The sequence below is a fragment of the Schistocerca americana genome, chromosome 6 (genome assembly GCF_021461395.2).
Source record: "Schistocerca americana isolate TAMUIC-IGC-003095 chromosome 6, iqSchAmer2.1, whole genome shotgun sequence".
In the NCBI taxonomy this organism is placed as follows: Eukaryota; Metazoa; Arthropoda; class Insecta; order Orthoptera; family Acrididae; genus Schistocerca; species Schistocerca americana.
This window is the reverse complement of record NC_060124.1, coordinates 231,437,295-231,461,840: the sequence shown is the minus strand read 5'-3', so window position 1 is coordinate 231,461,840 and position 24,546 is coordinate 231,437,295. Positions and strand designations below refer to the sequence as shown.

Genomic DNA, 24,546 nt, shown 5'->3' with positions numbered 1-24,546 from the left:
TTAAAAATGATAAAGTATGAAATTTAAATACAAGTCAGCTACCTAGGCAATGCAGGTAAATACCAAAAGAACAATATCAAATCACTGAGACAAAGTCTTAATTAATTAACTCCGAAAAATTCACAATATAGATACAACAGTCAGTGGCATCCGCCCTCATATGACCGCCTGTTCAGCCGCCACAGTTGGTTACACCCCACATGCCATGTACTATGCGACTTGTGTTCACAGTTTAATGAGGCATGAGTTAGTACACTATCATCAAACCACTACAGAATATAGGTCTCATAAGTTTGATTAATGAATGAAACTAAGTTTGTATGCAACCATGTTAAACTAGTATATAACATAAATAGATTCTTTAACAATCTTAGGCTAATTAAAGATGAACTGGTTTCCATATTTTATATAATAAGTAATTACAACTTCACTAAATATTTTGAGGTGTGGATGAGAAAGACACAGGGCTGGAAGAGATGACGCCAAAAAGAAGAGGCTTATACCCAGCAATAATGAAAGTAATAATTCAAGTTTTTGTAAAATTGATCTAGCTGATGCATACCTTCAGTTAGCATGAGACAAAGCATCACAAAAGTTAGTTGTGGCTAAAATTCCACGTGGATTATACAGGCGCAAGAGGTTATCATTTGGCATAGTCAGCATTTCTACAATAATGAGATGTTTCTTATACTAGGTAATATAATTAAGTCTTGCATGTGAAAACTTTCTTGACAATATAGTGGTTAAATGATTTGCAAAGAACAATTAATTTGTCTCTGATCGCAAATATTTGATTTTCCAATCAAATTTGAGACTGTTGTGATAGCTACAAAATGTCATAACACTGGATCTCTGTCACCTTCATAGTGACTTTGTAACTCCTTATCTATGTACAGTATTTGACATAAAACTTGGACATTGGATGGCCATACCATAGACTAAGCCCAAGTCATTCACTAACCAGGCAAGAAAAATGGCTGTCACTCAAAATAATAAGTATGGTTTTCTGCAATATCTAGTAACACTGTACAATGCAGAATTTTCTGGAGGAACTTATGTCTTCCACTTGAGTTGTATCTCTCGATTCAAAAAACTTTACCAACAGCCATATGTTTTGGGTTATTTTATTTTAAATATCAAATGCTACCAGTTTCGGCAACTCAATATTGCCATCTTCAGACCCCATAAACTTTTTTCATATTAACAAGCTTATCATGTGGTGCCATAAAACTGGAACCGTAAATCCGAACTATTATGCAACTGATTCCTATGAAAGGGTAATACTGGATAATTCCACCAGACATACGTACCAGCCGATGCCCCTGGCCATAATGGATCAACAGAGACCGAGTTGTATCTGTTCGTAGTCCAAGGCTAAATGCCATGCGGTGTCATGAGTTCAAAGTGCCTCATTACTTGACTTTTTCAAAACCACAATTCGCCTGTTTGGGTAAAATATCAGTCTGATGGAAGCAAAAAGAAAATTTGTTTCATTTTCTGACCCATTAGTAATAGTGTGAGCTCCCTTCTCACTTTTAACTAATAAAATTAGTTATTCCAAATCAGTTTTCAACAACCTTTCACCTAGAATTTACGATATATGTATCATACTCATGTGGTAAAAACCTTTATAAATGGATGATTTAAATAAATTCAAAATTACTATTAAAACACAAAATACTGTAGAATCACTTAGTAAATAGGTAATGGAAAGGCAGCACTGTACTGACTTCATAATATGTGTTACTGTAGAGAGCTGCACATTCTGCCTTAATTTGTTAAGCTGCAAAATTATTTGTACAGTGTTTGTAGCCTATTAAAGGATGGTGCTCAAAGGTTATACTATAAACAAGTATATTTAATTTGTCACCTCATTTGAGTGTGTAGTACCTTAGAGTAAATGGCAATTACAAAGACTGATGTAACTTGCAAAGAATTTGATGTATAAAAACATTCTAAGCAGCAATGGACTCATCTCTTTGGCACTCTTGGTTTGGTACCTTTAGAATTAACACAGTGTTACTGGATCTTGTGACATTAAATATCGAATATTTTTAAATACACAGATTTTATTTTAGTGAGAATTCTTGCCATGACACTCCTTTCATACCATACATGCAGGTATGACATATCTTTGCAGCAAGGAAATCCACATGTTCAGCATCTCTCATGCATTGCGATTTACCAGGTAGCCAGGAGCCATGCTGAAGCTCCGCTTCCACTGACAGGAGAGCGCTTTAAAACGGGCACTCCTGAGTCTGTCCTCAGCATCTGTTATGTTACAATGGCAAAAAATTGTGAAAACATTTCCACAAAAGAGCTTGTCACCATCTTTTCAGCTCAAATGCCTCTTGTTCAATAGTTTGCCCTTCATGCAATAGACACCGGTCAGCAGAAACCACCTGATGGCAACTGCCATCTGCCCAGGTGGTCACAATGCATTGTATCTCATTCTATAATCTACAGAGCAAGTTGCTTCCATCACTATAGCAAGTATAAGGGGCAGTCAAATGAAAACAAGACAAATGGAAAAAGTAATTAGACTGCTGATCATTTCAAAAGTAATCACCATAATTGTCAAAACATTTATCCCACTGTGAGACAAGATGTCAGTGCCTTCATGGAAAAATATTTGTAGTTGCCTACAGAACTATTATTGCACTAGGCATGTACCTTTTTTTCCAAAGCCTTTCTTCAAGGCTCCAAAAATTTGCAAATCGCATAAGGAGAGATTGGGACTGTACGGAGGGTGTTTCAGGTCTTTCCAGCGAAACTTATGCAGCACTGGCAAAACAATCTTCTCAACATGTGAAGCATGCCATCCAGTCCAAATAATCATTAATACTGGCAGAAGGCATCATCTGCTGCAGGATAATGCCCATCAACACGATGCTGAGGCTGTTTTGACTATGCTGCACTAGTTTCTTTAGGAAGCCTCCTGATCTCTCCCCGCACAATTTCCATATTTTGGAACTCTGGAGGAAGACATTTGTGGCCATCAGTTTGCTTTGGACAAAGAGGTGCATGCCTGGGTACAATCATAGTTCCAAGGACAACCGCAGACATTTTCCCCACGAAGGTATTGACCATCCTGTCTCACAGTGGGATAAATGTATTAACAGATTTGGTGATTACTTTTGAAATAATGAACAGTTCACTTATTTTTTTCCTATCTGTCTTGTTTTCATTTGACTGCCCAATATATAAAATGATTTATTATTGTTGTGTGAGTTTCCACAAAAAATATCTTTTTAAAACTGAGAGAACACTGTGCAGTAAGAATGCTATTGCCATTGCCACTTCCATTGCCCATGCACAATACCACTTGAAGAATATTAATGTAATTATTCTACTACAATGATTAAAATATACCTTGGAGAAGAAAAAAGAAATCATATGGTGATTCACTGTCTTGGGCATGTTTGAGTATAGGTTGTTATGAGGGTGTTTACCTATGTTCATCTTTTTATTTGAAGTTCTAGCATTGCTTTTGAGATTACACATTGACCTTCGCATAGTTGAAGGTTATGGTTGTTATTTGGTGTTACGAAATGCAGTATCATCTGGAGAAAGTCTAACATTTGTGAGGTATTGTTCACTTTGGGATCAACAGAAGGGAGGAAGCTAGAAACATTTGTGCTATATATGGGATGATGACAGTGGAGAAAATCATGTCAGAAAATGATTTTTTTTTCTTTCTTTTTCTCTTTTTTTTTGCTGAGAATGATTATTCAAATTCAGAAACCTACAAGCTATGATGAATAATGTTTAGGTTTAATCCATGATGAAACTCATCAATGAACCCTATTTCAGTAAATGTGATCAATTGCAAACATTTAACCTCTGTGTAAAATTTGCATTCAACAGGCAAGATTCAAGGTTAGGTGTAGAGATACTGCAGGCTGTAAATCAAAGAAACAAACATCTAATATACGCATTTTTGCTTGAACATTATCGATTGATCCTCGATAATTCCTATCCAATATCATTATTGGCAACGAGATATAGTGCCTTTAGGTTAACTTCATAAAAAACAAATTAATGGCTGAGGCCTAACAAAAATATTTTCCTCTAGAAAAGCTCACAAAACATAATGTTTTGCTTCTGGTGACAAAAGAAAGTATTTTGTAGTATGAACTGTTTCCCAGGTGTGTGTCCATCACAGCTGCTGACAATAACTGAGCCTAAGGAAAAGAAACATGATGATTGCATCAACTACCCACACATTGTCGATATGGCAAAAGAAGATATCCAGGATCGTCACTGGGAAGTCATCACACTTAATCTCCTACTTTTGTGCCCTCAAATGTTTCCATTTTTCACTCCATATCGGCCATCTTGAAAAGTCCTTTCCATATGAAAATGTGAGTCAAACTCGACAATATTACGAAAAGATTAGATTGCTACTCACCATACAATAGAGATGTTGAGTCGCATACAGGCACAACAAAAAGCCGACAAAACAACTAAACACATAAGCTTTCGGCAGAAGGCCTTCTTCCAAAATAGACATCATTCACGCATATGTAGCTCGCACACATATGACCACTGTCTCTGGCTGCTGGGGCCAGAGCTGGTGTCTGCATGAATGTACGTGTATGTTGTCCATTTCGGAAGAAGGCCTCCTGGCCAAAAGCTTGCTTGTTTAGCACTCTTTTTGTTGTGCCTGTCTGCGACTCAACATCTCCGCTATATGGTGAGTACCAATCTATCCTTTTCATAATATTGTCATTATTCCATCCAGGATTTTCCATTGTTTGAATCAAACTTGGTTTGATGATTACCTGAGCCACTAACCATTAACTCTATACAGGCACAAAATTAAAAAACTATACAAGCAATGTTGGACTGTAGATTATGTGAGAAAAAATATTGTTGGTGATAATTAGAGTCTTATGTTTATCTGTTAGGTTAAAAAAATGAGCAAAAATATATAAAATATGCACTTTAGTACTACAAATGAAATACAAGTTATCATGAAAACCATATGTCTACACTCTATTTTCATAAAACAAAAAGTATCTGTAAATAAGACTGCCAGAAACTTTATGAATAAGTACAACAATTTGTGTCTACATGAAGCCCTATGTCCCATACTCAAACACCATTTCACAACCTCCACAAAAGTGAGGAAAATGACGCTGATACATAAAATAAAGCAAAGACAACCATTCACCTATAGCTGACTGATGTATGGTGCATACATACACAACAGAAGACAATATTCACATAAGCTTTCAAGTTTTTGCTCTCTCTCTAGAAAAACTACACACATTCACACATACAACAGCACAGACACCCAAATTCAAACACCTGCGGCAAGACTAATGAGCCACTGGCAATGAGATAAGATGCATAAAGAAACCCAGTTTACAAATTATTCACTGCCACGAATAAACAAAATGAAATAGTCTATTCACAAAATACTAAAAATTACATCAGTGGAAGCAGAAGTAGTAACAACTGCAAAATCCTGCAAGTTTATAAGGTTTTCATTTTCAGATGTAAAGGGTACTGAATAAAGATTACGAAAAGACTTATGATGGAAAAGTTCTCTTAAGAACTTCTTACTGATTTTTGGGGGTTGGGTTGTTTGGGGAAGGAGATCAAACAACGAGGTCATCAGTCTCATAGGATTAGGGAAGGATGGGGAAGGAAGTCAACCGTGCCCTGTCAAAGGAACCATTCCAGCATTTGCCTGGAGCAATTTAGGGAAATCATGGAAAACCTTAATCAGGATGCCCGGACACGGGATTGAACCATTGTCCTCCCAAATGTGAGTCCAGAGTGCTAGCCACTGTGCCACCTCGCTCAGTACTGATTTCTGAATTGACTGCTTGCAGCAAAGGTAAGGGAGGGGGTGAGAAGGCGATGTATCATTGTAAGTCTCCAGAGAGATTGAAACAGACAAAGAAGGTAGTTTCCAGAATGAGATTTTCACTCTGCAGCGGAGTGTGCGCTGATATGAAACTTCCTGGCAGATTAAAACTGTGTGCCCGACCGAGACTCGAACTCGGGACCTTTGACTTTCGCGGGCAAGTGCTCTACCATCTGAGCTACCGAAGCACGACTCACGCCCGGTACTCACAGCTTTACTTCTGCCAGTATCTCATCTCCTACCTTCCAAACTTTACAGAAGCTCTCCTGCGAACCTGCAGAACTAGCACTCCTGAAAGAAAGGATATAGCGGAGACATGGCTTAGCCACAGCCTGGGGGATGTTTCCAGAATGAGATTTTCACTCTGCAGCGGAGTGTGCGCCCGACCGAGACTCGAACTCGGGACCTTTGCCTTTCGCGGGCAAGTGCTCTACCATCTGAGCTACCGAAGCACGACTCACACCCGGTACTCACAGCTTTACTTCTGCCAGTATCTCGTCTCCTACCTTCCAAACTTTACAGAAGCTCACACAGTTTTAATCTGCCAGGAAGTTTCAAAGAAGGTAGTGTTTGCTTCCCAAAGCAACTATTTGAGAACAGTCTAACAAGCTACTTGTGATGAAGCAAGCTGGGATAATTTTACTTCCCCCCTTGTTTTGCCATCTGCCTCCTTAAAATTAATTTTTTCAGTTTTAACTGTTTACCATTAACATATGTAAGTATAATCTGCATTTACATAAAAGTGAAAGGTTGACCTTCAGTTTTAAAGAATACAACACCAGATCCAATTTTGTGCTTAGTTTTATGTATGTAATTGATTTTCTAATTTATTTTGACTATTACAGACTACAAGATGGCCGGCTGCTAAAAGAACTTATTTAAGAGGAAATAGTGTCAAATTTAAATTTTCTTTGTTTCTTATATTTGCTGTAGTGTCCATTCTTTCCATTCTTGTCACACAACTGAATATTAGTGTCCCAGCAGAGCCTATTCTTGAAAAATCTTCGTGTTATCTGAAGTCCCGATAATTGAGACATAACCCGAAATTTTGCGTGACATAAAAACAAAAAATTCTATTCAAGTTTTCTTGATAGTGCAAATTTCTTGTAGGAAATATTTTCACTGGGGGGGGGGGGGGGGATTCAGTGGGTAGAATGTTGGGAGAACAGAAGAGGCTCTCTCCCGGGACTGCAGAGTACGAAGTAGTAACATTTCAATTGGGGAACAGGAAAGGAAAATCTGTGTGCCCTTCAGGCACAGTTGGAGGAAGCAAGGAAAGAATTGATAAGGATCACAGGAGATAAGGGGGAGGAGGGTGGTTGGGAACTGGCAGCTGGTAGGAGGAAAGGAAGAAAGAGAATATGATCTGACAATTTTATCATCAACACCAAAAACAGGTATCTACCACTGTCAGAGTTAAGTGGAGAAGAGAAGAAAATGTGCTGCTAGGTAGTAGCCACGAGCGAGGTGTAGGCCCTCAGTTAAAGGAAAGTTTAGGGGCAGTGTACCACCAGTATCTTCAAGCCAAATGCAGGGCTAAGTCATGTGATAGAGGACATAGGGCAGGCTGTTCCAACCGAGCTCCAGGGAGCCAGAGCGCTCCGGAGCGCTCACTGCGGCAGCTCGGAGCCCGCGTGGAGGGGGAAAGCGAACTCACTGCCCCCTGGCCGCATGCAGCCGTAACTGACGCAATAATCCTTGTTCAATGACAGCTATGACTAGCCGCGGGAGCCCTGTACCCCTGTTTGAGGATACCTTTCTATTCATTGAGAGGGATGGTCGTCCGCAAGGTCTTGTATGTCATAAAGTATTCAATTCTGCGAAGAGGTACAATGTACAATGACATTATACACGTCTTCACGCTGCGCACTACGATCAGGTAGAAGGCGTTGCACGCAGAGAACTGGTAGCCAGGCTTAAGAACAACATAGCAGGAGACGTAAGTTCAAAAACAGTTTCGTAATACGGAGGGTATCAAAACATGCAACATAGTTCGTGTTCTGTAATGCGTTTATAATTTTCAGGTGAATAAGAGTGGAGAAAACACTACTGAATCTGCACTTCGAGCAAGCTACAGGGTCGCTCACATCATTGCGACAAGTGGCAAGCCATTTTCGGTGGGACCACTTGTAAAATTGTGCATGGTAGCTGTTGCAGAATGTTTGTTTGCAATGGAGGTGCAGGCAATTGAAGGGGTTTGCCTGTCGAAGCAAACAATGTCTCGTCGAATCCTGGACATGGCAGTGGATTTAGAGACACAGCTCAGGAGAAAGGCGGAGAGCTTTGTTGCATTTTCGCTAGCGCTTGACGAAAGCACCGACATATCGGACTGTGCTCAACTTGCAGTCTTTGTGCGTGGTGTCGACATGGAGCTGCAAGTAACTGAAGAACTCTTGGATGTGGTACCACTCGATTACACCGCAACAGGACATGACATTTTTGAAGCTGTTTGTGAATCAGTGGACAATATGAATTTGCCGTGGGATAAGCTCCATTCTGTAGCAACAGACGGTGCACCACAAATGATTGGGCGTCACCAAGGTTTTGCTTCTCGTTTGAAAAATAAACTCAGGGATGAATTCGGGAAAGACATTTTGATTCTTCATTGTTTTATTCACCAAGAGGCACTGTGTGCTGAAACAATAGAGCTAGGTGGCGTAATGAAAGATGTCGTGAAGTGTGTGAATTTTTTGCGGCGTCACGGTATGAATCATTGCCAATTCAAAGGATTCCTGAAAGATATCGAAGCGGAGTATGGGGATATACCTTACAACAGTACAGTTGGATATACCTTACAACAGTACAGTTCATTGGCTGAGTCGGGGAAAAGTTCTTGATGTTTTCTTTGCCATTCGTGAGGAAATATCCCTTTTTCTCGAAATGAAAGGGGAAGAAATGTGTTGTCTGAAAGATATAAAATGGATATCAGACCTAGCGTTCCTAGCTGATGTAACCATGCATCTGAATAATTTAAATCTGTCCCTGCAGGGCAAAGGGCAGCTAATCGTCGACATGCACGACCAGATCAAAGCGTTCATGGAAAATTTATGTTTATTTGAGAGGCAGATGAGTAATGGACATTTAACGTTCTTCAGTCGTCTTGATTCTTTAGAACTACCTGAAGTTACTACTTTCGGCGATTACCAAGCAAAGTTAAAGCAGCTCATCACGTCGTTTGAAACACGATTCCGAGACCTCACTAGTTTGGAAATGGAACTTAAGGTGTTCAGCACTCCTTTTTCAGTTTCCCCCGATGACTTGTCACCGTCATTTCAATTGGAGATAATTGATTTGCAAAATTCAAATTTGTTGAAAGATAGGTACTACAACACGTTGGATTTGTCACGATGGTATCATTCATTACAGCAAAAAACATTTCTCAAGCTTCACAACAATGCCGCTCAGATCATGTGCATGTTTGGATCTACGTATTGTTGTGAGCAGCTTTTCTCAGAAATGAAAAGAGTAAAAAGTAAGGAACGATTGTTTCTTCAGGATGCAACAATGAAGGCCATCCTCCGCATTAAGTCTGCGACCACTTTGACGCCTGATATTTCCGATCTTGTAATGAAAAGAAAATGTCAAGCTACAGAGACCCAATAAAGTTAGTATGCAATTTCTTGTAAAACAGTTGTTTCTTATTTATTTCCTGAACATCGTATTTCCTGGTGTAGCATGTCACCACGTCTTAGCAGCTAAGAGTATGAGGTTGTCGATCTTGTAAGACGCAGCTGGCACATCAAAACACTTGCCTTGCCGCCTGCCTCAGCCAGCCGTGCCACGTGCCGGCCCACTTGACTGGTTACAGCGAGCGACACGGCTCCCTGGAGCAGGGAGCGCTCCACAGTTCACAATGGAGCCGACGAGCTGGAACAGCCTGGCATAGGGTCTTTATGTAAGGACTTGATAAAAGAGGACCATGTAGTGATAGTGGGTGGGGTGGGAAACAGTTTGGACAGGGATGGGGCATATGAAATAGGTGGTGACCTGGACAAGATAGCTTCCCTGACTCATGGCAGCAACGTAAACTTTGTTGAGCTGTTCCGGCGTCATGATCAACTACAACTTTGATGAACCGGTGAGGTGAATTGATGTGGGGTTAGGGATGGCTCTGATGACAGCCAACTATGCTCATGTTTCTCTGGTAACTGTCGGTACTATCAACAGATGAGGTTTCACTAGGCATGGCCTAGACCTAAACAGGACTGGGAAGGGAAGATTGGTACAGCTGATTCATGAACGTATAGGGGGTGGATCTCAGGCCACACATGGTCAAATACCTGTTGTCATGGGTAGGAGAAGTAGGTCTTTTTTTAGGATAAATCCAGACAACATGTTCCCCTGCCTAAAGAAATGTCCAGCAGTTTAAAAAATATTGAAACAACCACTCACAAGACAGATTTTAACACTTCAAATATCACACATACCAGATGTCACAAAGAAAAACAAACATTGGAAAGAGTAACCTGGAGCATTTCACAGACTTAACAATCCTTCATCAAAACTGCAATCAATAAAAAATAAAGAAGTTGAGCTCCAATCTTTGAACTGCACAGTAGTTTGTGTTACTGAGCACCGGTGAAGAAATCCAACAAGTAGTATTATCATTGTATGAAATGGCAAACTTTTACAGCAGAACTGCTTCAAGGGGCGGAGGATCATGCAATTATATCAGAAAAGGAACACAGTTCAAATGAAGACATGACCTCAGTAGTAAGTGAAGACAAACACTTTGAAATATCAGCTGTTGAATTAACAGGGCTTGATATCACCAAGAAATTAATCATTTTGCCTGTGTACAGATCTCCCAGTGGAAGTGTGGACAGTTTTTTCAATAAATTAACAGAAGTTCTAGATAAAGTCTCAAGTATAAACCTCAGCAAAATTCTGTGTGGGGACATTAACATCAACACTAATATCATAAATGAATCCAGCAGCACCCTCATAAATATCCTTCAAAGTTTTGACATGTCCCCATTGGTCAATAGTGCAACAAGGGTTACTACAATGACTAACTGACCATGTGGCCACAAATATGGACAGGGAAAAATGTGATGTAGTTGTAAAATATCTCGGACTATCAGACCATCTCTGTCAAATAACAACAGTAAAATCAGGCATTGAATCATTCCCTAAACTACAAGCCTACAAACGACATCTATCAGAAATCAAAATAAAAGATTTTTCAAAAGAACTAGCAAAACAAAACTGGGATGAAGTGTATAAGGAAACCAATGTGAATAAGAAAGTCTCTAAATTCTCCACATTATTTAAATTGAACTTTGAAATGGCATTTCCAAAAGTATGCACGTCTGTATCAACATCTCACAAAAACAGATGGATAAAAGCAGGTATTCAGAAGTCCTCTCAAACACTTTAATACCTCAGTTCCATGAAAGAGTCGCAATGATCCGGAATTCTTAAATTTATATCATACATACTAAAAGATCTATTGGAAGGTGCTGATTGCTGCAAAAAAGTCATTTAATGACAAAATAATATACAATGCAGAGAATAAAAGCAAAGCAGTCTGGGATGTTATAAAAAAGGAAACGGGGAAAGGCAAACAAACGCAGAGTAACATAATGCTAAGGGAGGGGCATAAGGTAATAAATGATCCACAACACTTAGCAAACTATGTAAATGAGCATTTTTCAAGTATTGCAGAGAAGTTACAGCAAAAATTCCCCCAAACTAATATAACACCTATAAATAATGTTGCAATAAATACAATGATGTTTCTTCCAACCACAGAGAATGAAGTCAATAAAACTGTTCAAAAACTAAAAAATAAAAATTGAAGTAGGCTTAGATGAAGTACCAATGTATGTACTGAAACAATGCATAGGAATTATACAAGGCCCCTTAAAAAATATAATAAATGAATCTTTCACATCAGGGACGTTTCCAGAGCAGTTAAAACAGGCAAGAGTTGTACCTTTGCTTAAGAAAGGTAATGCAGAAGACATAGAAAATTACCGGCCCATTTCCCTGCTGTCACCATTCTCAAAAATAATAGAAGCAATTACAAAAGACAGATTAATGAATTACCTTAATAAATACACTCTTTTAAGCAAATCACAGTTTGGTTTCCAAAGCGGCAAAAATATGGAGTCAGCCACAGTCTCGCGTCCCAAGTGTGGGTTTTGCTGGGGATTGAGCGACATGGTTCGTGGAAGGGATTTAGCCGGTTGACCTTAGTGAGAGGGGAGACTTTTGATCTGGCTACGAGGTTGAAATCCCTGGTGTGAATGTACCAATGAAGTGGGTGGCAATAAACTACTCCGAACATTACACAAGTTCTAGTTTATTCAGAAGGAATACAGCTTACCCAAGCTTCGTTGGTGAGTGTACCCACGGAATGGCCAAGTCTTTCACAGAGATGGTGACTAACTACCACCGTTCTGACTGCCTGATGGTAGCTCTTCAGTGGAAGTGCAACCCACACTAGGGCCCTACATCAGAGTACGTCGACACCGAGGACAACAAATGAAGAAACAAAGTAGGCAAATGGCTACACACTGTTGCATTTACCTCTGTCTCATCACTACAGTGATGGCTAAGACAGCTAATTCACGATGTGGAAGACGAGATTAGTTGTACCTGCTGTGTGAAATGGCTTCCTGGCGTCAAAGATTCAAATTTTCTAACTCAGTTCCTACCTTAAGTAAGGATAATTCCGAAAATTTAATCAAAATTATAAGAAAAACATAACCTGCTACTGAAGTTCATTTAACGCTCAACAACCACCCTGTGATGTCATCACAAATAGCAGCAAAGAGCACCTGACCTGCTAACAAGGTGAAAATAAGCATTAATGGCTTGCTCTTGCCAAATGTGCTTGGAGATACTAACCAACCTATAGACATAATACGCCCGACAGCTATAATTATTACTCTGCAACTGACATAAATGCTGACGTAATGTTGTTCAGTAAACCATACCCATTCACTAATAGAAATATCTGTACATATACCCTTTACACCATGTATAATCTGATAATCTAGTGCCAAAGACTGCAGATTCCCATTCACTTTACAACAAAAGCAATGTTCATTTAAATAGCTTGTTTCATTTTCTATAACAATTTTAATCTCTGCCAAACATTATACATTATTTCATTTGCTTTTAATGATGCAAATATTAGTTTCCTCTACCTTTACATCCTCTCCATGCTTTATAATCCATGCAGTTGTGAGAGGTACCAGAAAATAACCAATACGTTTGAGTGATTGTGTCAAACATTCCAGTCTTAACTGAGTTCTTAGTGTTCGTAACCTGAAAAAAGAAATGCATTTTGAAAACTAAAGTAAAAACTGTAAGCATGCAATGCAAAAATGAGAAAAATCCATAATTTCTCTCAATATTTTTATCCAAAATCTATATAGCCACCTGGAAACAATGCCACAGTATACCGCAAGTTTGTGGCTCCCTGAAAATACATTGATCCCTTTGTATCAAAATATGGGCTTGGACCATGAGCAATCTTCATAAAGCACTAGGATTTGTCAGTTTACTTGTTGTTTTGCAATTTACTTTATAGCAACAACTCTTAGGAATAGTTTCCATCACTGCAGTTTGTATGTATGTAGTTTTCCCAAGCAGCTTCAAACATGAGTCAGACAAAACCTGTCACTAAGTGGAACTTCCAGGAAATATACAAAAGTGTGGAATTTCTCATGTCCAAAAATTTTTGCTAAAGTCGGTCTGTCTGCCTCTCAATTTGGAGATAGCTTGTTTGGGGCACATTTGGTATTTTCAAGACATAAGCTATCAGTTGTTCAGTCATGTTCGTTTTTATCTTAAAAGTGCTGTGTCAATCCAGATATGAGAGGTGTCAACTGTTAAGAATAAATGAGTCACTGATAAACGCGGTGGTCATCACAAATTAGACTTTAAATGCAAAACACTTACAGCAGTCTTGCTGAACATTACAATTTAAAGATTTGCAAAAATGGTTCAAATGGCTCTGAGCACTATGGGACTCAACTGCTGTGGTCATCAGTCCCCTAGAACTTAGAACTACTTAAACCTAACTAACCTAAGGACATCACATACACCCATGCCCGAGGCAGGATTAGAACCTGCGACCGTAGCAACAGCGCGGCTCCGGACTGGAGCCCCTAGAACCGCACGGCCAACGCGGCCGGCAAAGATTTGCATTAGGAATGAATTTTCCACAATAGTTTGCTTTTCCCCACAAATGCTAACAGTTCCTTAAGGTTACTAAGTGAAGACAATTTGGTAGCCTCTACAGGCTTCTTCCTAGCCCTTAACCTGTCTACTTAGTAAGTGAAATAAAACCAAAGTTTACATAAACTGCTACTTACACTCTGCATAACAAGTACATAAGTGAAATTCCAGTAACAATCATTTATTTAATTCATTTGGAAACATAAAGTAAAATAATTTCATCTCTGGATTGATAATGCTTATATCCTCACCTGCATGCATACGACAGGTAAATGGTGACAAGTGATTGAAACACAAGCTCAGACTAAAAAAAGATAGGGTAGAAAACCTGACATGTCCTTTTCAATGAATCATTCTTGTGCTTAGCTTACACAATTTGAGGAACTCACAGCAAACTTAAGTCTGGGTGGCTGGGCCATGTGGGCACTACAAATTGCAAGCAGCAATCTGCAGAAGCTAAAGAACTGAAAATGCCAAAAACAATCCAAAGGAAAGAAGACATTCACTTTCCAGAGTCTGCATGCATAGTGTTCATCATGATGTGCTAACAGATTTAAAAAGTATAATTTTAGCTAGGGAGCTGTTGGTGTTGTTGGGTGAAAATTATCTTTTGAGACCCCATTTCAATAAATTTACCTGATTTGTCATTGAGTGAATTTTTTATCCCGCTTGCAGTAAATAGTTCGTGTCAGAAAACATTATGAAACCTTACAAGAGACTTGGACATATACTAGATTGTATTAAATAGAAGATTCCATGATTGACTTTGGTGTGTGTGGGCGGGGGGTGGGGGCGTAAAGTTCTTAGTTTTGTCATACAGAATTACAGACTTCAGTCGTGTGTGTGCGAGTTGCGTGTGAGTGAGTGAGTGTGTGTGTGTGTGTGTGTGTGTGTGTGTGTGTGTGTGTGTGTGTTGTGTGTGTGTGTGTGTCAGTCATCTATTTTTGATGGAGGCCTTGCTGGCCAAAAGCTTATTTGTGACTCTTTGTGGTGCTTATCTATGACTCTGCATCTCCTTTACATGATGAGTAGCATCTTTCCGTTTCATAACAGAATTACAGGGGCATCCACTTATATGCTACTGTCATGACTGCATGACTTTTAAGGAGTTCTCCGATAAGGTATTCAGAATTCTTTAAGTATGGTGAAAACACATAGCATCCACATTTCTCTAATGTGATACATAACTGTTAAGTTCTCATTCAGACAATCCTGATTTTTGATTTCTGACCAATGTATGCTCTAATGTTCTTTATACTCGTAACATCACATATGTTGTAAATTTCCTTCCAATGAAATGTTTGTAATGAAAACTCAATCTTGTATTATATCCTCAAATGCTAGCTTTTAATTAATGAAGGGGGTGAATTTATCCAAACACAGTTTTGGCCATTTTTTTTTTTTTTTTTTGAGGTTTTTTGCAGATTAAAAGTCATTTCTGAATATGATCTAATTTCATACATACCTAATTTATACTTTTGAAACTACAATTGTGGTATTGTTACTCTCCTCATTTCTCCAAAGTTGATCTATTTTTGCTTGTTTTTAGAAAACAATATGTAACCAGACTTCTGCGGGTCCAAAATCAATCCAAATGGAATACAAAAACTTGTCTGTGATTTAATAATGTGGTGATACTTTTCTTGTTCATAACTTAAGTTTGTTGTACTTTAATAGAAGACGCAACTGCAATTTCATGATAGCGTTATAGTGTTACAAAGGTATTCAAATTACCTCTTAACCACCTTCTTTTCCGTGTCCCAGTGTAACTCAACATCCAGAATAGGTTCTTCTGACGGCTGACATAATTCTGTCTCGTGTACAGTTCCAGCTAATGATGCTCTAATGAGGATTGGCTCTTCCAGGAAACCAAATCCAGACCCTGAAACAAAATAATTACAATAATACTGAATATAAGGATGCTTATTATACTTCCATAATCATGCATTCATAAAGTGTTCTGCAGAATCCATCATCCAGAAGATGCTTCATAAATATACAATGAATTAAGGCATAACAAAGAAGAATCTGTCATAAATTATTTCTGTAGGCTGTGCTAACTATCAGCTATTATTTACACTGCCCGAGAAACAATTGAAGCACCCAGAAAGGGCAGAGGAAACAAAATGAAACTTCATAGGTTGAGAGGATAAGTAATATTATTTCAATGATTACAAAATAAAGTCAAATTTACAAATAACTTGGCAGTATGAGTCCAGTTATCAGTATGGCATTCCTTCTAGCCTGGATGCTGACACTAATGTGATTGGGAAGAGTGTCAAGAAGCTGTTGTATCCTCTCCTGAGGCAAGACGGCCCATAACTGTTGTTACCAGTCTTTGATATCATGGATACTGGATGTCTCTCGGAACGGTGCGTAAAGTTTTGTACTGGTCACGATTTGACACAAGAATCCAGTTGATCTGGGAGGGCAACCTTACCCATTGGTTTCAACGAACCTGGTGACTCCGACACTGGGGAATGGTACTGTGCAATGCTGGAGAAACTACAGCATGCAATTAAGAGAAAAGTCTGGGAAAACTGTGACAAGGGGTGCCACTGCTTCATGATATTGCATGTCGCCATATCGCACATGTCGTAACACAGAAGTTACGCCAACTCAAGCCGGAGACACTCTAGCACCTGCCCTATAGTCCTGATCTCTCCCCATGTGATTATTGTACCTTCAGTCCATTAAAAAGGCCTTGAAGTGCCGACAATTCCTATCAGACAAGGATGTGCAGTATGTAGTTGCAAATTTCTTCATGCAGCAGGACACAGTGTTTTACCAAACAGGTACCTTCAACCTGACGTGTCGGTGCGATGGTTGCCTCAACGCTCGTGGCATTTCTGCCTGATTGAAATACCAATTCTGGAATGTGTGGCCCTCAAACGGAAACTTTTTGATCACCCTTCATATAATACAATTAGCAATAGGGTTTCTACTATGAGAAAATCTACTGCTTTCTCTTATTCAGATGGATGCTTGTTTGGTAGTCTCATCTACATAAAAGAATGTGTAGAAGTGCCAAGAAAGCCGGCATTTGATATGACTGCTTTCAAAGACGACCCAGCATCTGATAAGATAGCATGACCATGACAGGACTGGAAAGGACTGGAATAAGATGTGCCTCGCACCTGGGTCTTTCACAGGGGTTTGACCCAAGAAGCATGAATGAATCACCACTAATAAACTGTGACCCAGAGCAGAGTTGATCATCAGTCAGTGGCAGGACAAACTGCTGAATACAATATTCTTGACTTCGACGGCTGCTTCACAACCGATGCCATCTGGATTTGCCCCCTCCCTCAATATTAGGTTCTCTGAACTGCATAAATGGGAACTGTTCATACAAGACATCCACGATAATGAAATCCTCTTTGTCTCTATCACTATCCCCAGGCCCATGCCCACCTCTATAGCTGTTCCTATGGTCCTCAAGTTGCAGTATTTTTTCTGTTTTGTTTATGTGCCTACTGATTACTCTATGGGAACGGGATACGATTATCGGTTGAATGCAAAAACTATCCCCATTAAATTCCACATGGAATGGCGACGAATCATGGGTTGGAGAAAACAGCGCCATGGGATGAGACAAAGTATTTTCAGACTCTGCAGCGGAAAAGTCATCAGGAGGGTCCGATTATGACGCAGAGGGGCATAGGAGACCACGAAAGCAGGTTTGAGCCTGTGCAATGAAACAGTCTAAGGACGATCTTTAACCATAATATCGAACGTTGTCTCGTCCCGCCGGAGTACTTTAAAGGGGCCGAGGTAGGATGACTGCAGGGGTTGTCTAACGGAATCATCCCTGAGCATAACGTGCGAGCAAGTGTTGAGTGCTGTTGGCACGTAAGTGTCCAGTAGGGAATGGCTGATAGGCGGGTGTAGCCATGCATGTTTGAAGTGAAAGCGCATGCAACTAATGAAACCTGGGGAGGGGGGAAAATCCTCGGGTGCTTGAGGCAGGATAAGTTCCCCTGGTAGGACTGGGTTCTCCCCGGAAATGAATTCAGAGATGGTTCCCTGTAAGTCTGGTTTAAAGGTCAAATGGAGACCGATCAATACCCATGGAAGCACCTTGGACCAGAGGCAGTCATGGCACACGAGGGCAGTTTTGAGGGTGCAGTGCCACCATTCAACTAACCCGTTGCTTTGCGGGTGGAAGGCTGTTGTATGAAATGTTTTAATGCCACAGATGTTACATAAAATGGTGAACAGGGCAGACTCAACCTGCCGACCTTGATCGGTGGTGATGGTGGTCAGCCAACAGAACCTGGCAATCCATGAGGAGACAAAACCCTTGGTCACGGTTTCAGCGGTGACGTTGGGTAAAGGAACAGCTTCCACCCAGCAAGACATGCAGTTGATTGTGGAGACTATATATCTGTGGCCCTCCAATGGTGGTAGTGGACTGATAAGGTCGATATGTATATGACGAAATCTTCCTTTCAGAATGTCGAACCTACCTAGTGGAGGGGTGGTGTGGTGGCCGATTTTGTTGCTGTTGACAGGAGACCCAGCTGTATGCCCAGGTCTGACAGTCTCATTTAATATTTTTCCAAATGAAACGCTCGGATACAAGATGTGTGGTGGTGCTGACGTCAGGGTGAGCGAGGTTATGCAATGCGTCGAAGGCTTGCTGACACAATGTGGGCAGGAGCAACAGCCGCAGGGTGCTGGTAGAAGAATCACACCACAGCTCGTCCTATATGCCGGGGAACTTGGCTTTGGTAAACACAAGAGATGTTTGAGGATCTGCGAGGAGAGCTTGAGATTCCTCATCAGAGGCCTGGAGAGTGGCCACATTGGATAAGTCAATGATGCGTGAGACAGTATTGATCCTCAAGAAAAAATCAGCGGGGATGTGTCCTGTGCCTTTGATGTAGTGAACATGTGTTGTGAATTGAGAGACTAAATCAAAGTGGCGGAGATGCCAGGGGGAGGGGGGGGGGGGGGGGGGGTCCTTGGGAGTGTTGCAAAATGCGTCCACTAGTGGTTTGTGATAAGTAAGGATGAAGAACGAACGGCCCCCGATGTCGGGGCAAAAGTGTTAAAAGTGTTTGACAGCTTCATAGACCACCAGAAGTTCCCTATCAAAAGCAAAATATTTCTTCTGAGCTGTAGACAGTTTCTTAGAGAAGAAATGAAGGGGAGAAACCACGTTGCCTTTGCGTTGCTGTAGTATTGCCCCCACCGTGATGTCGCTGGCGTCCGTAGTGATGAACAACTTGGCCGACGGGTCAGGTTGGGTGAGTGTCACAGCGTGTGCTAAGGAAGTTTTTAGAGCCTTGAAGACCTCCAGCATAGGTTCAGTCCAGCGAACTGGTTTTAAGGCCTGAAAACTGTTTGCCTGACAGCGAGTCTGTCAGTGGGGCCTGCATGGCAGCGGCAGAAGGCAGATGCCGATGGTAGTAATTTATTGTACCCAAGAAACGTCTGAGTTCTTTGTAAGTAGCCGGAGGCAGCAGTGACGAGATGGCCTGCACGTGGGATTTGGGAGGCTGTATTCCGTCAGTGGATATGGTGTAACCCGAAAATGTGACAGAAGACTGGTGCAATTGGAATTTGTCCTTGTTGACCTCGATGCCGTTGGAGCTCAAGGTCTGGAGGACCTCGGATAAATGATTTTCGTGTTCCTCCACCAAGTTGCTGAAAATGAGTATGTCATCCAGATATGCAAAGCAAAACTTGAACTGTCATAAGATTGAGTCGATGAAACGTTGCCATGTTTGCGCCGCATTTTTCAGGCCGAACGGCACAAAGTTGTATTGGAATAAACCGAGCAGCGTGATAATAGCTGTCTTTGGAATGTCTTCCGGTGCTACAGGAATCTGGTGATAGGCACATTTACAGTTAATAACACTGAAGATTGTGGTGCGCGATAACATATGAGTGAAGTCATTTATGTTCGGCACTGGGTAACTGTCCATGACAGTACAAGCGTTTAAGCATCCCTAGTCGCCGCACATTCGGAAAGAACCGTCATGCTTGGTGACTAAGTGAATCGGTCAAGACCAGTTGCTGTCCAACGGTTGCAGGATACCTGCCTCCAGAAGTTCATTAATTTACTGCCGGGCTGCGGGCTACTTAATGGGGTTGAGGCGTCTAACCTTGTGCTATTAGGAGGGCCAGCAGTGGTAAGTATCTTGTGTGTTGTTCCGCCAGTGACGGAAGAAACTGAGAACTGCACATGAGACTGAGCAATGTCCTGACATGAAGTTTTTGGAAGAGTGAGGCGCAATGAGATGTAACCATTAGCGCGAGTGGGAAAAGGCAGCACGAAAGTCACATGTCTATTACGTGAGTGCAGCATGCGCCCGTTTGGAGAGGTCGGATGCACATGCAGTGCGGAGTGGGTCAGGACATGCAGTGACTATCTGTTGTCAGCCTTGCCTTGGGTAACCGGTGCAGGCGAAAGAAGCGTTGGCATCGCACAGGGAACAGTGATGGCTGCCGAGTCATGCGGCTGGCGCGCGAGAGAGGGGGGGGGGGGGGAATGTTTATCAACACGCGGGGCAGCTACCTGCACAGTGGGCGTGGTCATATCACGCATGTGACTGTCATTAGAAGCACTGTTCAAAACACATGGCACCGAATGTGGCGAACGCGTCGGGGATGCGGTGTCTACCGGATGCGAATCTTCACATGCGATTAATGTTTTTGGACTAACCTTCTGAGTGCCCGAGCTGGTGTCTGCTGGAGAAACTGAATTAGGTGGCGGCAATGTGGACTGCAGTTTCATCAGCAAGGTACAAGCTGCGACGAGCTCGCTGTGAGTGTGTGCTATTCGTTGTTTCAGCTTGTCAGTTTCCTGGCGCAGTTGTGTCGCTGTGTCACACTCTGACAGTAAGTTAGTGACACAGGTCACAATGTTGCCCGCGAGGGCGGAGCACTCGCGTACTAACTCACATGTCGCAAGAGAAACAGAATGTGGAACATAAGTGCGGGAGCGTGGTATCTGAGTGTTAGTGGGATGATGTAGTACTGAGCCCTGTACCACGTTCGGAGAGAGTTTGTAATGTGACAAAAAAAATCTATACTGAGAATTGGTTCATCGATGTCAGCAATGTAGAAAGTCCACGGAAAACACAGAGGAGGAGATAAGTGCACTGTAACTTTGACAGAGCCTGAGGTTTGTAACGTTGATGCGTTGACAGATTGTAGAAGTGACCTTGTCAGTGAAAAGGCAGGAGGAGCCAACGATGTGGGTATGATAGACACGACAGCACCTGTGTTAACCAGGAAGACAAGCCGTGACAAAAAATCGGTCATGTATAAACGACCACTCGACCCGGTGGACAAGTGGACGGAGTGCAATGTATGAGGATGTCTGTTAGGTTCCCTGCAGGACTTGGTGTCTTCTAGATCCTGCAGTCGGTGTTTGGGTGCTGGCAAGGTAATCGAAACATCTTGGCATCATCGCCAAAAATCTTGTGGTACCAACAATACGGATGAGCCAGATGTGGTGGTGGCGGCAATTGTGGCAGTGGAGGAGGCTTGTCCTCATTGATTTGTTCTGGGATGTATACTGGCACATATGGTGTGTGGGCGATTCTTGAGTGCTCCGACGGAGGAGAGAGCGAGAGGATGCTTCCTGGCGATGTAGATGCCACAGAGGTAGATCGAGCTCTGCCTCTGCCCACAGACGACCGGTAAACAGGAACAGTTGTGCCAACCAGTGGTGAGTGGTGTGCTGGTTGGTGTTATCGTAGCAGTGCATACAGCTGGTGTGCGATGCGAAGACGAGGGCCAATTGACTCAAAGGAGTGTGGCAGCAGGTGAATCTGCAGGTCAATAGGTAACTTGGCGGACCATAACACCCACAGAGTAACGTTCGGCATCATATGTTCACTCAGAAGTAATCGAAGGAGGCGCTAGAGTTGTGATAGAGTTCGGTCCCCCAGGTGCTCCTTGTACAAGATCTTGATGATTAATTCTTGTGGTGAGCAGGCGAGTCAGTCCAATATTATTTTCTTTGTGAACCCGTACGTCGGTGGGGGCAGGGGCGAGAGGAGTAGATCACAAGTCCGAATGATCGTGGAGGCGCATGACGAGTCATAGGAATGTAGAGTTGTTGTCGGACACATGATGTAACTTGAAAAGATGCTCCACACAAGTGCAAACCACGATACGGTGTTGTCCTCGTATAAAGGGGGCAGCTTTGGCAGACGGCCGGGGGATGGGGGCACAAAGACGGCTTCGGAGTATCTGGGAAGGCCTGCTGGTCCGTGGTAGGAGGGGCCGTACTGCAGCCCGGCATCATAGGCGAAGGTGTGTTATTGGCAGGCACGTCTGAAGCAACGGCAGGTTACATTGTCCTAGACATGTCACAAAAACACGACACGGCCACACGGTCAGTACCGTGGGAAACACCAGTTGCGCAACAAGTGTGGCGGTCCCATAAGCTGGACCAGTGGTTAAAGGTACAGATTTGGAATTGTCCACCTCGGAAATGACGCGTAAGGCAGGCGCGGCAGACCCTGGCAGAACTGTGTGAGAGGCGAGTGGCTGAATGGTCGGAATCGGGGGCCCCCATGCACGTGGGGGGGGGGGGGGGGGGTTAGGGAGCAGGGGATGCTGGTACTTCCTGTGACAACAGAATGAGTTTTCTGTGCACATCAGGAACACACCCCATGTGGTCGGACTATAAATTACCAGTGAAACTTGCTGAAGATCGCACTGTTGCGGTAAAACGTTCCTGGAAGGCGAAGCGCCGTAAGATGTGCTCGAGCCCACTTGGTCGAAAAACTGAGCAACAGGTCTGGTCGGTGAGCAGGGGAATTTGGTGCATGAAAATGTCCATTGTTAGTTTGTGAGTGAGGCAAAACCAGAATAGGTTGATAGTGTGTGCATTTTGCACAAATGGCGGCATTGCACACAGCACGACTGTAACCAACATTGCAGCCTGTTGAGAGTCAAAGTACATGTGCAAATGTAGATCACTCTGAACATTACACGATCGATTGGTAGTTACAGAGTTCTGAAAATTATACACTTCACATTTCACATGTTAACGAGCACAGTCCGACAACACAAAACCTGAGTCCATTGTCTGAGTTAATGGTGTAGCACTCTACCGTTGTAGAACAACAAAGTTTGAGGTTAACTTGGTTGATGGAGATCGCGAATCACTGTCGATTAGTGGAGAGCCGGCCGTTGGCAAAGGATTGGAGTGGTCTGGTTGTCGTAGTCGGGCCTTCAAATCTTTGAACAAAGCATTGGGTGAGGTAGCTACGGCGTTGTGTGGATAACCTGTTGATTTAAAACACCCAGTGCAGAAGCCGTGGAAGACGTAGAAACTTCGGTGTCAACAGTATGGGAGCAGGATACGATTATCGGTCGAATGCAATAACTATCCCCATTAAATTCCACATAGAGATATATTTCATAGTTAGTCATAAAGATACAGAACAGAACTAAAAACTAACATGGAGGCTCGACAGTGCAATAAGAGTCCAAAGATGGTGTTAATAATAGTTGATACAACCTAACGACGCCACAACTCAATGCCTCAACTTTACAGTGAGTAGTTAGTTTTACTCTTCCCATTATTTATAACCAAAGTAGTTGCAATTTATAAATTACTTCTTCCTTAATATTTATGTGACTTCAATGAAAACTTCATGTACTCTGAATCTTTTGTGGGGGCAAAACTGCATAAAACATCGTCTGTTAGGAAACTGAGGACATTTTGTTCAACAATGAAAACTGTCAAAGAATGGCAGTTATTTACACTATAAAAAATTGAGATTTACTGACAAGTAGCTGAGAAACTTGGCATTGCTATTTATTTATAGCAGTGCCTGACACATTGTACATGTGAAATTTATTTTTAAATATAAAGCTTCTTGGTATTCATCACTTGAAGTAGCGCAATTGGGGACATGAACAAAGAGGTTGCTTGCTTCACTAACACAGTGCACCTTTGACTGAGATAATTAAGAGCAGCAACTCACTTAATGAGCTATCTAAGACTGATGCCGTCATAATCATGGGTGGAAGTAATGATGTATACAGAAATGAGAGTAAACATGCGACCCAGTGTTTAAAAACTACATTACTTGATCTTAAAGTTCCGAACATCATTGTTACTAGTTTGCCTCACAGATACGACCTGCAAGACAATTCCATCGTAAATCTGGAGCTTGCAAAAGTAAACAGACAATTCTACAAAATATGCAAGTCCCAACAAAATGTAACATTTCTTGATCTTCCAGATGCAAGAGATTTGTTTACGAAACATGGACTACATTATAATAACGCTGGCAAGTCATACGTTGGCAAAATGCTAGCGAAATTAATACAAAAAGACGACGACGTTGCAAGAAAACCAATTGCTGTGCAACCAGTTTCGACCAAGGAAATGGATAAACGAGAAAACAATTTCAAAATCGCAGCCACAGCGCCAGCTCAAACAGGAACATCACGTCCAGAAGATGAGAAGGTGCCAGAACCAGCCTCAGAACATACAG

At 41.7% G+C, this 24,546-nt stretch overlaps 1 protein-coding gene across 1 annotated transcript in view; it reads right to left on the bottom strand.

Moving 5' to 3' along the window:
* Positions 1-24,546, bottom strand: part of LOC124619879 (centrosomal protein of 120 kDa-like) — a 191,579-nt gene that overhangs the window by 153,735 nt on the left and 13,298 nt on the right. The window contains exons 3-4 of the mRNA XM_047146505.1: positions 15,806-15,953; positions 13,036-13,156 (exon numbers count right to left, since the gene is read on the bottom strand). Of these exons, the coding sequence (XP_047002461.1) occupies positions 13,036-13,156; positions 15,806-15,953 (269 nt within the window). The remainder of the gene's footprint in view (positions 1-13,035; positions 13,157-15,805; positions 15,954-24,546) is intronic.